This window comes from Choloepus didactylus, chromosome 7, assembly GCF_015220235.1.
Source record: "Choloepus didactylus isolate mChoDid1 chromosome 7, mChoDid1.pri, whole genome shotgun sequence".
NCBI classification, from domain to species: Eukaryota; Metazoa; Chordata; class Mammalia; order Pilosa; family Megalonychidae; genus Choloepus; species Choloepus didactylus.
In genome coordinates this window covers 22,692,973-22,708,482 of record NC_051313.1, presented here as the reverse complement: position 1 = coordinate 22,708,482, position 15,510 = coordinate 22,692,973, and the positions used below count along the sequence as shown (strand labels likewise).

The window sequence follows — 15,510 nt, the reverse complement described above, 5'->3', positions numbered from 1 at the left end:
CTACCAATTAGGACTGTCTCCAAAGATTTCCACGTTAAGGTCTCACGTGACCTTTCTAGGCCTTCCTTCCATAAGTCCCCTAACCTGCACTACACTGAGGAAGATGAGACAGCTTGCCCATCCTTTATCAGGGCCCGTGGCTTTCTGCCTGCCTCTGAACCTTGTCTCATCATATGGAACCCCTGATTCCCCTGCTCAGATATCAAAAGCTTACTCAGCTCCTCCAGGCCTGTCCCAAATGCTGTCTCCTCCCAGAAGCCTGGAGTAAAAATACTGGAGTTATGATCTTGCCCAAGTTACTTATTCCCTCTGTGCTCCAGTTTATTCATCTATAATATAGAGATGATTGTGGTGCCTGTCTCATAGGATTAAATGAGATATTTCATGCAAACTACTTAGCACACTGAGCTAGGGCACAGAGTAAGCAGCCAATTAAGACTGCTTGGTATTAATTTTTCATCATCATTGTCACTGTTTTCTGTCTAGAATGAATAACTTGTTTTTTTGTTTGTTTTGTTTGTTTGTTTCTTATCACTCTGGTTAGACCAGTGGTTCTCAACTGAGACAGTTTTGTCCCCCAGAGGTCATTTGGCAATTTGGTTGTCCAAACTGGGGTCAGGGGTGCATCATTGTTTTCAGAGCTTTTGGAGGTTTTGTTGACTTTGCATTTTTGACCCGATTTTTAGTCATTTTATTGTTGGTTGCCAACTTCTTTTTTAAAATCTACTAATCACAAATAATTAAATTTGTATTTTAAAAAAACTCGAAAAATAGGTACTCTTTTTCTCCTTTATTTTCCTCTTAAAAAGGGGGAGAATCATGTTAGGTTAACTAACAGACTGCTGCTTTCTCCCAGTTCTGTGCACTGTAAGAGTTAGAGAGCAGCTCCTTCCAGACTAAAAGGCTTAAGGACCAGCATGGTTTCCTACCCCCCAGTCTTCTTTTAACTCCAGATTGTGTTTTGAGGAGCAATGGCATTAATATGACATAAACAGAATCATGTAAAAGTTCTTTTGTTTTCCCAGATCATTTTAGAGGTTCTTGTTTGAAAAGCCTTCCCATTTGCACGCTCTTTTGAACATGCAACGGCTGATTGGTGAATGCTTTGTGGATTTTAGGCTTCATTGTTCACTGTTGTAACTTCAGATGCCATTAAGTAGCAGTGACCCTTAGAAAGAAACTTCTTGAGCACATAAAATTGCTTGACTTCTACCACTCTGGAGAGAAGTGGTTACTTTGGAAACAAGTTTAGGTGGACGGACAAACGCTGGTTTACCATCAGCCCCACCACACAGGAGATGCTAGAGCAGCCAGAAGTTAGTATGAAGAGGCTGATTGGACACAGAGGCTGCATTTAAGTAGCTATGTATATCGTAGGCAGCTGGGGAGATCTTAGGGCCCTGTTTATGTGTCCATTTATGTGCAAAACTTACACCTGCAGTGTCCAGTTACTGTCTAAAATGAACGTTCCAGTTATTTGCACTGGAAATCAGAATCATCTGGTTCAGTATGACATGTAATGAATTTGATTAGGTGTTGTCTAAGAGGATGAGAAAGAAAGCCTGAAGTCTTTGGAGTTCTTTCTCTCCCCTTTCTTGATTTCCTAATGCATGGGCAGAGAGGAGTCGTCTTTCGCTAAACTGGTACATGGGGGGATCTTTTCAGATTCAGAAGTGAAGAGCTTTGTCTTCTGGACACCTCGGGGTTCATGAGTTGGAGTGGAAGGAACAAAAGCTGTGGACCAGGCACCAGTTCCACCAGGGTTGAGGTCAACAGGAGTACCCCCCCCTTTGTTCCCCATTGCAGCCCCCACCTCCAGGATCTATGCAGAACCATGTGGGCTAGGCCAAAGGGCCAGTGTTTCCTACTTCTAGGATTTGTCTATTTTGTCGCAGGTACTTCCTTAATTGAGCTGGGAAAATACAGCTCTCAAGACTTAATTTTAGAGGCGGAGCAGGTAAGAGGTTCAATTGCTTGAATGGCTTCTGAAGAGCACCTGGCCAACTTTCCCCTCTGGCAGTTCCTTTGCCTCTAGTTCCTGTAAGTAGGGGGAGGGTCAGAGCTTGAGTAGGTATCCAGGGCTCAGAGGAGGCTGGAGCTGGAAACAAAGGTGCCGGAGTAATTGGAAGACAGTTCTGCTCTTGCAACTGTCATGGGCCCTCGCTTGAAACACTGGAGTTGGAGCCCCATCCCGAGGTCCAGCAGAGCAGCCCTTCCTTGCGGCAGCTCTACGCTCTTCCCAGCTCTCTCCAGGGCCAGAAAATTCTCCAGTGCTCTGTGGACTATGTGCTGCCGAGCCTGGCGTGGTAAGATATGCCGGACTTCTCTTCCTGAGACAGATAGTTAGCCATCTTTAAAAACTCATGGCAAACAAATGTTTAGGAAGCAATAATGAAACCTCGCCTTGTGCAACAGTGGTATGAAGACAATGAAATGAGAGCCTCAGAATTTGCCAGTTACTTCTCTGCTTTCTTTCTATATGGGGTCCACTATAAGTCAGTGTTCATTTTTTAGCGTTGACAGGCACGTATGATTCAGTCAGTGTGACGTTGTATCAGTGTAGTGTTGCCAACATCCAAATTCATCGGACTGATTGATCTCTACCGGGAAGTTCATTCAACTCTACATACCAGGTAGAACATTAAGGCATAAGACATTCACAGATGGGCACATCACGGTCTTTACCTCAGGTATCTCGATATCTTAGACTCTGGAGGAAGGCTATTTATTTTTTTCCTTTTTTCTTTTTAGTCATATTACCATGTTTGACATTTTTTAGCCTACCTACCTGTGCCAATGGAAAATAATGTGATTTTTGTACTACTTCAGGTGGACTTTGTTAAGTTTACCCCGAAGGATTCAGCCAGCACAGGTTTGTCTTTTGCAGCCAGACAAAAGGGAAGCTTAACGAGTTGTGGCTTGTAATAGTGCCCCTGCCTGCCATGGAGTAGAAGAGACAACAATGTACAGCTTATGGAAGGGTGGGGAAGAAAGGAGCATGTCTTAGGCTCTAGAAATAGAAAGTAGTTACAAAAGGATATGAAAAAGCAGTTCTGAAAGCAAGAGGACCTTAAGTGATAGCTGTTTATGGTGATAGTGAGAATGGGAAGGAGTGTGCAATAAACGGAGTAGAGCTGAGATGCGACGAGAAGTGAACATGTAACCTGAAGCCAAAAGGGGCCCTTGGATGAATATGGCTGGGGATATTGGCCTGGAGTATCCATCTTCCATGGGAACAAAACCAAAACAAACAAAAGTTTTCTGATCCCTTAAAAGGAAAAAAAAGAAAGAAGAGTTAACATTTATTGTTTACCTGCCAAGAATTATGTAAACCAGTTTTTATAATTGGTATTTCATAAGAGGGGGAAATACTGTGGTTGGGTTTTTGAGTAGGCTATGTAAATCTCCTAATCTGGAACTCTCAAAAACCCAGTCATTAGTCCCACCTTCCGCAAGTAATTTTAGATGTGGACCCTGAAGATAGGGAGGTCTTTTTTATAGTCTAGAAGAATTTTTAGGGTCTTTGGTTTTATGAAGGGATCTGATTCCAACATACAAACAATTAGAGCGAGACTGTAGTGGCAGCACCTACTTAAATTTATTTTTTTCTTTCTTGGTTATTATTTTTAAACAATACAAGAGAAGTGAAAACTCAGATAAAATCCCACATGAATTAACTATTTTCTTGTTTCTGTGTTAACTTCCAGGTCTCATCTGGAATACCCACATTTATTATGCAGATGAATGGCGCTGGTGTGTGTGGGGGGAGTGTGTGTGTGTGTGTGTGTGTGTGCGCGCGCGCTGGTTTTAGGACCTCAGAAGTAAAGGGTCAAGTTAATGACAGTTCACAGACCTTGGCATGTTGTCACTGGGCTTCTTTGTCATTTATTCATTTATCCTCTTCTATCTTAATTTCCACTTCCATTCCCCCCCCCACCCCACCCACCCTATTCTGTTGTGCTTAATGCATAACTTTTTATTTGTATGTGTCCTTGAAAAATGTGAGTGGCGGTTTGCATGCATCTTTTAAAAACATACATAAATGATACTCTTCTGTAGATCCCATTCTGTTTCTCTTGATCTGAATATGGTGCTGTGTGCACTTCTGGCTTGTTCTTTCTGATTCTGTCTGGTGTCCCAGAGTGTGTCTCCACCACATTTTACCAGCTCTCCAGCCCCGACTAACTCAGAGGACATGGCAGTGAGCACCCTCAAGCAGGGCACTTTATGGTGTTCAGAAAGTGTCTACCTCCTGGGGAGGCTGTGACTCTCAGATAGATTGTGGGGTTGTACGGGGTATATACTTAATTTGCTGGAATGGCTGTACCAGTTTACATTCCTAGTAGCGGTTCATGTCTCTCCAACACTAGAATTATCCAGCTTTCTGGTGTTTGCCAGGGAAACAGATGTAGAGTGACACCTTGATTTAATTTTTGCATTTTTATGATCACATATATGTTGGAGCACCAATTTTATATTCTTTTTGTCACTTAAATTTTTATCCATTGCAGTATGTCTCCATGGTTTCTGATATCTGGATAATATTCTGCTGAGTAGATATACAAAGGTATATTTAACCATGACGATTAGGTTGAATGTTGTGCAGCTGCCAATAGTTGACAGTTTTTGAGCTACAAAAACAGTAAAATCTCTGGTTCATTTTAATATGTTGTTGGACACATAGGTGTTCCCAGGTTTTTATTATTATAAATAGTATTTTGATGGTCATATGCTATGATATGTAGCATTTTTCTTCAGTTTTTCCTTATGATAAATTCTTAAGAGAAAGATTCCTTCAGAGAATGACCACTTTTATGGCTGTTATTACATATTGCTAAATCACTTTCTAAAAGGGCTGTACTGATTTACATTATGTATCATTGATACCATGACTACACTGGTTTTACTGTAATCTCATTGCACACTGTCATTTCAAGCTGATACTTTAATAACTGTAAATAATTTCCTTGTTTTTATTTGTATTGTTTGATTTCAGATAACATTAATCATTTATTCATGTGTTCTTTGACTAATGGCATGTTTTTATGAAATGATCTATTTGTGCTCTTGCTCCATTTTTTAGTGTTTTGATTTCTTATGACTTTGAAAGTGGTTTTTATATACTGTGAATTAACTCAGTCTTTGCAGAAAATGAAATTATTCATTTATATAAAACTTTATTCTTCAGATGACAATCAAAACAAAACACATGATAAAAAAGAGAAGAAGATGGTGGCTCAGAAGCCCCCCGGGACTATGGAATACACCGTGAGTATGAACAGGCTGATGTGAATGTGTGTTAATACTAAAAGATTTACTTGCCATTTCTGCAGGAAACATTCTGCCCCTTGGCTGCCTTCCTCTTGTGTGTCCACCAAATATTGAAGCTTCTCAAGACCTATTCTAGGTTGCTGGTCTTTTCCCTGTACTTTCTCCTCAAGCAATCTCCTATAAACTTGTGGCTTAAATTACCTTTCATATGCTAGCGGTCCCCAATTTCAGGTCTCCATCCGAGACAGCCCATCTGAGTTCCAAATCCACATCTTCAGCTGCACCTTTGAACCTCCCTGTGTGGTCCTTTTCCAGGAGGCAGTGGCTCCATCATCCACACATTTGTTTAAGCCTGAACTTTTATCTTCATCATCTTCTCACTCTCCATATTCATTCCTACCTTCTGTGACCATCCTGCATGGAGAGGCCAGATTCCTTTGTTTTACTCTCATAGAATCATGTTCCTTTCCATAAGTTTTCTATTGATTCATTAGTGTGGTTGTTATGTTAATGTCTTTCTCACATCCTAATTTGTTTTTCCATGGAGGGCGACTATACCGTGTGTGTTCACCATTGTATCCCTGGCCTCTAGCAGGATGTTGGCCCTCAGTATTGTCCACTCAACTGTATGCATGTTGCTGTGAACGTGTCCATTATTATGCTTCCACGCTGGGTGCCCTCTGCTCATCTCCCTCCCTGGACCACGATCCCCTGGAGGCAAGGAGCTGAGTCTTATTTATCCCAGGCCTGAAACAGAGTGGGCACTCAGTTACAGATCTGTAACTCATTATGAAAGAGCATTGTTGAGGAGTGTTCTCTTTGACTTCCAAGAAGAAATTAAGTGTTGTTGCCTGGTTGTCTTTCCCTAATATTTCTTATTTCATATTTGTTATTCCTGGATCATGCCATGCCCTATATAAGGCAAGCATGCAACCCGATCCCTCCCTGGTGCTTCTTTCGGAATAGTAAATCTCCAAGCCTTTCTGCAGAATCCCGTTGAACGGCCCTGGCACAAGCATTTCATTCCTTGTGCTCAGTGAGCATCACTAGGCATCTCTCTGTGGTCCACAGGCACAGTCATTTCCAAAAAGGATTTGGGGTGGTATCTCGTATTACCATGGTCAGAAATGCATTGTGCATCCCCGTAACACTCAGGGCAGTGCCTTACCTCGTCGTCGACACTGAGAAGTGTTGGATGAGATTATTTATCATTAGTAACAATATTAATTCTAAAGCCATAATTCCTAAGACCTGTGTGTGTCCAGCAGCCTGATTCACAAGCCCCTCCAGAGAAATGAGAAGCACTGTTTGCCAAGAGTTGCTTCTCAAAGTATGTATTATAGGAGGCAGTGAGAGGCGTAATCAAACCCCAAATTAATAAATAAATAGAAACAGGTGATGAAAGCAGTAATGCAGATTTGCTCACCTGTTTGGTTTCTATGTTATGGAGGCTTGTTTTCCTTGGTAGGTTATTTTGTGTACGTGTCATTGGAAGTAAACAGTGACTCATAAAACTTCATATTTAGAGAAACAGAAGTGCTTACTGGATTGTTATTGGTCCTGAGCTGTGGAGGTTCGAGCATTCTGCCTTAGTCTCAAACATTTAATGATCTCCACCCCCTTCTCGGGGTCTGTGGCCTAATTCTCTATGTATGTCTTACCCCTTAAGTAATAACTCCAGGTTGTTAGCATTTTTCTCCTTCGCTGCACCCTTCATGCACAGTATCCTGTAGAAGCTTTGCTCATAAATGTATGAAGCAGAAATTTATGGATCACTATGGATCACTTAGTGTGAAGTAAGCGCCACAAAGAAGATATTGTGATTACCTCTATTTCATGGCTGAAGAATCTGAGAAACAGACGTTAAGCAAATGCCCCAGTCACTCTGCTGGCAAGTGGCAAATCCAGAATTCAAAACCGGTAGTCTGGCTCTAGAGTCTGTATTTTCACTCTGTGTCTTGTACTGACTAAATCCTGAAAACACTTGGGTTTGAATAAGTGGTGTAAATATATAATATTTTAAAAGTATATATTTTAAAATGTTTTTTTGCCTTTAATACAGATAATTGTGCTCTTGGTAGAGGTAGAGGAATTTATTGTTAAGTTTTCAAGAGATTTTAAAAAATATTTCTAGGAAGGCTTTGAGGTTGTTTCACGGGTATTTTTAATTATAACTTGTAATTAGTCTGAGACAGTTTATCTAGTTGGTGGGTTTAATTCCATTTCTGTGTCTCACGACAGTCCACCTCTTCCTGCACCTTCCTCAAATCACCACCTAATTCAAGGCTTACATAATGGAGCCAGTTTCTCTTGTAGGAACAGCTACCAGCCCTGACCCAGGGCTATAGATGGGAGCTTCTCAGTGACATTCACCAGAATGACCTGCCTCTAGCAAGTTCCATCAATAAATCGGGACAGGAGCCCGTTCAGGTTATTGACCTGACCACAGGCAGCAGACTTCTTTCTGGGTGGACCTTTTTCATTGCAAAGTTTCTCATCTTCCACCTATCCTCTTTATTGCTATTGCCCACCTATTACAAAAGGAAAGAAAAGTGTACATCTGGTATACCTATCACAGCTTTTGTAGATTTGGAGAATAACACTACTTTGACTGACCATGGAAAACTGTGAACAATTATTAGTAGCTAATCTGAATTTCTTTTCCGATTTCCCTGCCTCCCACAGTAGCCATTCGTCAAATAGTTGCGTGCCCTCTCAGTGTCGGACAGTGGGCTGGGCACTGGGGGAAATGGCCACAAACAGGACACCGTCTAGGAGCTTATAGTGCAGGAAGGGTACAGGCAAGCAGACACACTGCTGCTCTAGAGAAAGTAGCAGCACTTCCCCTGTTGCTGGGTACTGTGTATATGTTTATTTCTTTTCTTCTTAGAGTTTTCTGTTATACCTCCACGCCTACTCCTAAGTTGTGCCAATTGTGCAAATTTAGAAATCTCTTTGAAGGATGAGGAAGCACAGATCTACTTGAAGGATGAGGGATTTTTTTCCCCTGTAGAATATAACATATTCTTAATTTTTTTTTTTTTTTGTTAATTTCTTAAGAAATCACAATATATCTGGATGGAACTACTAGTTTTTCTTTTACTCATATGTTGCATAGACTAACTTCGTTTATCAAAAGAAGTTTTAATGGTTAAAATGATTTCTATATATATTTTACCACGACCAAAATTAAATTTAAAAAACAAGCAACAACAAAAGGAAGTTGTTTTTGTTTTTGCTTTACGTATTGAATCTTGTTTGTTTGATTATTCTAGGCTGGAAGCCAGGACACTCTAAACTCCATAGCACTGAAGTTTAACATCACTCCCAATAAATTAGTGGAATTGAATAAACTTTTCACACATACAATTGTTCCAGGCCAGGTAATTATTTTCTTGCTTAATATTTTGCATTTGTCATTTATTGCCATTTTAATGCCTCACTATTGATGTTAGGATCATAATGATTATTTATTTATGGTGATTTATTTATGATGATTATTTATTAATGATAATGCATATTGGTTCAATCTTTTGTCTCCTTTAGATATAAGAATTCTGAAAGCATTCTAGTACTTACGAGCTGTTCAGGAATGAATACTTTGCAAATGATTAGCTCAGCTTCTTATAATCATTATTGGGTTATGTAGTAGGTGCTTCCTAGGTTTTCAAGAAATTCTAAATTAATACGATTTTTTTCCCCTGTAGAATATAACATATTCTTCAAATGTTTAATTCAGAATTGCAAGTTTCATTTTATTCCACTCTTGGGGTACATTTGGCCATTGTTTTGTTTTAAATTAGGTAGAATTTTTGTCTGTTTGTCTCAGTTTTATACTGTGAGAAGAGCAGCCAACACAGACGCAGGCAGATTCAGCACGACCATCCACAAAAGGCCACACAAAATTTTTTCCAGGTTTTCAGTACTTTATTTGTTAAAATGAATAAAATTGACAAATTGTATAATTTTGCCACTTTAGATTAATCCAACAAGCTATTTTTTAGTACCTTCTATATAAGATATTCTTTTTTTTTTTTTTTTTTTGTGGAATATCCATACAATGGAATTTTATTGGGCCATAAAAAGGAACGAAATTCTGACACATGCCACAACATGGATGAACCCCAAAGACACCATGCTGACCGAAATAAGCCAGACACACAAGAACAAACACTATGATTTCATTTATATGAAATATATAAAAACATACAAAATAAGCAAATTCATAGAGACAGAAAGTAGATTTCAAGTTACTAGGGCTGAGTGGGCATGGGGGAAATGGAGAGTTATTGCTTAGTGGGTACAGAGTTTCTGTTTGGAAAAAGTTTTGGTAATGGATGGTAGTGATGGTGGCACATTACTGTAAATGTAATTAATACCACTGAATTGTATGCATATAAGTAGTTAAGATGGGAAGTGAGGCACTGTATATATATTACCACAATAAAAATAATTTTTAAAAAGTTGGACAATGCACACTTTTTTGCTATTATGAATAATTTAAATGTCCATCAGCAAGAGACTAGATAAATAAACTGCAATTCATCCACAGATAAATAAACTACAATTCATCACAGAATAGAAAGAATAAGATTCCAAGTTGATAACTACTAAATCTGAATGATGGGTACATGGGGGCTATATACTACTAACTTGTAATTTTCCATAATAACAAACTAAAAAAAGAGACCTACCACTTACTAGGATAATTATCCACACTTTAGAGGGTTGACGTGAGGATTAAATGAGAACACACTTAAAAAAAAATTTAGAATCATGCTAGCATGTTACCAAGTAACATTTAAATAAGGAATTATCATTATGATACAGAAAGCTTTCTAGATGTGGAAAAAAATCAAGAAATAGAGAGTATGCAGTGTGTATATGTGCATGTATATATGTGTTTTCTTACACTATAAATATACACTATACATGTGTGTGTATGTATGTGTGTGTATATATATACACACACACACACCTCCAAATATACATATACATACACCCACCATATAAAAAATATTCCAGAAGGATATACTGAAAACCTCTGGGAAGGTAGAGCGTAGGGACAAGAAGACTTAATTTTCAATTTATAAACTCCTCTATACTGTTTGATTTTTTTACTAATACATCCATTGCCTTTTATAATTAAATGCATTAATACAGCTATAAAGAATAAACATTTTAAAAGGGACTCAACTGTTCTTAAAGTGCTGGAGTATAACATGGCCAGGCATTTACGGAAAAAGCCCCAAATAAAAGATGTTTATGATCAACCTTGTTGGGATAGTTTAAATAAATCGAGATCCACTTTCTACTCTAGTACTTTGTCCTCCCCTTATCCACTGTAAATCAAAAGCAAGAGAGAATACAGTATTACTTGAGAAACATTGCATCTACCCAACAACACCCTCCTCCCTTACAAAACTTCTTAGATATATTTTTTCACTTCTTGAGAGAGCATGTATGAATCACCTATTATGGTGATCCCACAAAAGAACAACAAAGGCTAGGAGAACTAAATTTGTGTCTGGACTTGCAGTCACCTGGTCCCAATTATCTACTACATAATCCAGAGACAAACTGCTTTGCTTCAGTAGGACCATGTACTTGGAGTGAAATAGACCCTTCTGAAAATGTATGAGCTGATCATAAATGAAAAGGACTAAGGGAATGTAAAAGAGGTATACAGAGTGAAACACTAAACCCAACACTAAACACAAAGGTACATGACCAGACTGTCGGCTCTGTACTCAGACTACAAAAAATGGATAGTTATACATCAATAGTTTTTTCAGGGGGTTCTTCCTCTTTGACAGGCAGTTCTGAGGGCTTTGGTTCTTCTTCCTCTGTTTCATCGCCCAGTACATCTTCCTCATTTGCCTCCTCTTCAGCATGCTCTTCAAGATATGCCTGGAGCATGTTGATGAGATCTTGTTTTATTCCCTTGGTTTCCAAACCACGAGCAAGACATTCCTGCTTTAGTTCAGCAAACTTCAGCTTATGGAGTTCCACCGTCTCTGCCGCCATCTTGTTACCCCCTCCACTCTGCTGAGGCTCCTGCCTCTGCTTCCGCCTCCAGGAGCTCCCGCCTAGGCGCAGAGAACCTTGGCCGACCAATTGCTGTCACTCTTACTTTCACCTCACACTATCAGCTCTCCCCATTGGTTAATAGCTGGCGTCGCTCTCGCTCTTCTTCGCAACTTTCCCCACCTATCTCAAAAGGTGGGAGAGGGAGAAGGGCGGGTTCTGCATCTTCTATAAGATATTCTTAAAGTTCCACTTTAAAACTACATTCAGCCAGTGTGTTTAAATGACCCAGCCTTGGAAGATTTTAGCTGAGGCTGAGCTCTCAGTTCCTTCCATTGTATTGTTTGGTGCCCATGAGCATGTTCAGGTTCCATGTTGACTTACGAGAGCATCTTCTTGAGTCTCTACATTATATTGACATTTAACTCTTGCAGGGTAGATGCTACTACTTTTAATCACAGTCTCATTCAGACAATGGCAGAGTTATTCTTTGCATTTCTTTCAAAGGCTTCACATGAAGCTCTTTTTTGGTATTTATGTTCTTGTCAAAAACAGAAATAAGTATAGTGTCAGTGCCAGGTTAATTGAGAAAATATACAGTATTAAATCTTTTAAAAAATGATTAACTTTCCAGCTCTGGTTAAACTAACAGATTTTAATCTCTTTCCTTGTTGGATGATTTATCTTGTAACTTGGGATATTGTTGCATAATGTATAACTGATTCATAGAAGAGAACCTAAACTTCTATTTACTAATTCAAGGCTGAACACTGTAGTCACTGGAACTTAGTAAAATAATTTAGGGTGATTCCTTGTTCTTTGACTATGTCCAGAAACAAAATAGTTTATTGGGACAGGATCAAGGTCCAGAAGCCCCAGGAGATATGAGGATATTTTAATTACACTACATGGAGGCAGCATACTGTAATAGTAAAAACAGAAATAGAAGCCAAAAGCTCTGTTTCCTTTTGCCCTTGTAACTATGTAACCTGGGCACGTCATTTCCTTTTTTGGATCTCCGTGTCCTCATCACTGAATTTAAAGGTTGGGCTCCATTATCCCAGCTATCCATTCTAACCTTTACTATGCTGTCCAGCACTTAAATAACAAAATGGTTACATGCTGGTGAGTTGTCCCAAGACCATCATGATTTTGTACTCATGATTTTGCTGTCAAGGGCAGGGAATTGAGAAGAGTGAAATTGATGGAGGGCCTTTCAAAATCTGTGGGTGACCTTTTACTGTCAAGGATTTTTTAAAATATCATTGAGTGCTTGAGGGGTAGCTGTCCCTCTCATCTCAGTAGATCTGATAAATCAAAACCAGTTTTATCTCTTCTGCTTCCAGAAAATTGGAGGCTCGCCCTTCTAGAGACTGGCTTGATCACCTTGAGATAAGAAAGAAAACTGGTCTGGCCAGATCAATGGCAAGGTGTGAGAGGAGGTTTTCAGAGGAGGAGGCTACCTGGGAGCTTATTGAAATTAAAATCTTACTCTAAACTTTATTGCTTCAGAAGACAACAAACAAGATCAATGATTTTTTTAAAAATTCAGTCAAGGCATTAAAATTTTTGCAGGAGGTCCTGAGTTTGGCCTTTAGTTCTGACACTTACATCAAAAGTTGAAGCCATTTAAGATGTATTTGTTTGAACTTGAGAGACAGATAATATTTTTACAAATAGTTTATCTTGAGCAAACTAGGAAGTTATCTTGCCAATTGATACTTTAAGATATTTTTCTATCTATGGGGTGCCTTGGCTAAAACTACTTAAAAAATTTCTAGGCCAAAATACTGCTAGCTTTTCTTTATGGTAAAGAACATTAGGACCTCAAATCCCCCATTTTCCTATGTGTTAGAGCAAACCCAACATTATTTATTATTTTTTGAAGGTACCACTGCCCATGATCCAGGCTCATATCTATGTTTAGATAGCAAATGTTCTGGCTGAGCTTCCCAGCCTTCAGATGTCACCCCTATCTTCAGTGCAGTTAACTGTTTAAATGTAGGAAATATCCCTTTGATTCATCATTTAGAATGTGTCAGATACGAGAACCTCAACTTGTATTGCCTAATACTTGTCAAGAGCTCAGGTGCAAGAAAATACTATTCATGGAAAATTTTTTGAAAGAAATGCTATCTGTTCATTCCTTTAGTCTGGATGCATAGAATAAATAAGATAGCTGCATACCAAGAACATGTGCGGTTAGCCCTTTGTAAAATTGCCTTTACAGAACTAGACTTTGGCATTTTGCATTGACCCATATTTGAAGATGTCATAAAGAACAGTTCTCCAAACTGGTTATTATATTTACGGTCAGTTGAGGATACACTTTTTTGAGACCTCATAGGAGGATACTTGCACTTCTGAAAAACTGGTTTGCTTTTATCTTGTGGAAATTGAATTCTGTAACTAATGATGTCTGTGTCTTTGCACTGGTTGTCTGGAAACTCAGAGCTAGTTTTATGGTCCACCTCTCAATGGGTGGTTAGTAATTTTGTAACACACATTTTCAGTGGTAATCATTTCTCATCCCAAATTTTCTCACCTTTGTCAAAGGTACCTCTTGTGGTTGCCTCAGTTTTTTTCTGGATTGAAGTAAAGCTTATATAACTGAAGTTAAAAATAATAAAAGAGCTATGATGGAAGGATAGAAAACATGATGGAAGGATGGCAGACAGTGAAAAGCAATACTGATCAGTTGTTATCAGATTTGCTCTGAATTCTGTTTTATAACAATAGAGGTCATCATTTTAAGACTGTGTTTTATACATTCCACATTGTGGCAAGTTTTATTAAAAGAAGGTTGAGTGACAAGATCATAACATTTTGGGAATCAGAACATCTTGAAGGAAGAGGCTACTTTGTGTAATCTGTTGGAAAATTTTTGTTTTTAGATAACCCAGACACTGATGGAAGAGAAAATATTGAGATTATTGTATTGATGATACCTTGCCCAGTGTATTATTTAAGGACCTTACATACTTTAGCACTCGGCCTGCTTGGAGTTAGCAAGCCTGGACTTGTTCCCTTTCCGGCTGGTATAGGTGTTACGTTTAGAAGCATGCCCCGCTTCTCTCTCTGTTCCCTTGTACTCTTAGTCCCCTTTCCCGGAAACCTCTTCCCTCCTTCCCTACTTATTCGTCAAGACTTCATCTCAACCTACCTGCTTCACATGGTGTGCCCAGAGTACTCCCCCACCTTGGTCTCCCCTTTTGTGAGCTCCTTCAGTGTCTACAGGTGTGTCCCATACACTGTGCACTGCCGAGTACTGTTTTCATGGAATAGTCTAGAAGACCCCAAGTAGCTTATGAGTTCCATGAAGGCCAGCTCTAAAACTGCCTGGTGGTTTGCTGAATTCTTGATACTTACCCAACACTTCTTTTCCATTCTCAGGTCCTTTTTGTGCCAGATGCCAACTTTCCTTCCAGTAACTTAAGATTGTCAACATCCAGTCCTGGTGCTACAGTCTCTCCTTCATCATCAGATGCAGAATATGATAAATTGCCTGTATGTATGTCATTCATGCACTGAAATTCATATTTATCAAAAGTATGTTTGGTGAATTGTAGAATTCTACATGTTATTTTTCACAAGATTACATCTGAAATTTCTCCCAAAGAGGTGGGGTTAAGTAATTTGTTATCAGTCAGGAGAACCCATCCTATCCAAGAGAAATCTGTTCCCATTTAAGATCTCAATGTCAAATATCTGTGGCTTGTGTAAAACTATGAAGGTAAATTCCCGAGACTGATAGTTTATTTGTATTCTTCCTTTTCTCTGGAGAATACAAATCATGAAACTAATATGAATTCTTTCATTTAATTTATTTTCTAAAGACATTTAATGAGCCTGTTTTGTGGGGTCACACATATGCATTTATGTTTTTATTATTATATTTAGTGGTGTTTAGTTAGTATACATTATAAAACAAATATAATAAAAATATTAAAAGAATGAGAAAAAAAATACACAGGTTACACACTTCCTTCTGCACCTGCCAGCTCAGCTTGCCTGCCGCCAATGTAGCCCACCCAGAGGCCACTGCCCACGAAGGGCCTCTTGCTCATAGGAACTCAATCATCTTCATACTGCCAGGGCTCCTTCATTAAAAGTTTTTTAAAAATCTTAGTTTGATTGGGTACCTGTCAAATTACATTTATGATATTTTTGAAGGATAAAAGACATTTGCCTTCTTTATATTCAAGTTAACCA

The 15,510-nt window shown here is 38.9% G+C and overlaps 1 protein-coding gene across 8 annotated transcripts in view; it reads left to right on the top strand.

The window, feature by feature from the left end:
• NCOA7 (nuclear receptor coactivator 7) overlaps nucleotides 1-15,510 on the top strand; it is a 154,789-nt gene that overhangs the window by 83,505 nt on the left and 55,774 nt on the right. For 7 of the 8 annotated variants that reach the window (XR_005217974.1, XM_037843822.1, XM_037843827.1 and 4 more), the window contains 3 exons: nucleotides 5,189-5,268; nucleotides 8,547-8,654; nucleotides 14,692-14,805. Coding sequence is in view for 7 of the 8 variants with exons in the window: in XM_037843822.1 (XP_037699750.1) it covers nucleotides 5,189-5,268; nucleotides 8,547-8,654; nucleotides 14,692-14,805 (302 nt within the window). In the remaining variant the exon portion in view is untranslated. Of the gene's footprint in view, nucleotides 1-1,418; nucleotides 2,307-5,188; nucleotides 5,269-8,546; nucleotides 8,655-14,691; nucleotides 14,806-15,510 lie in introns of those variants that run through there. The other variant, XM_037843825.1, reaches the window with a different exon arrangement.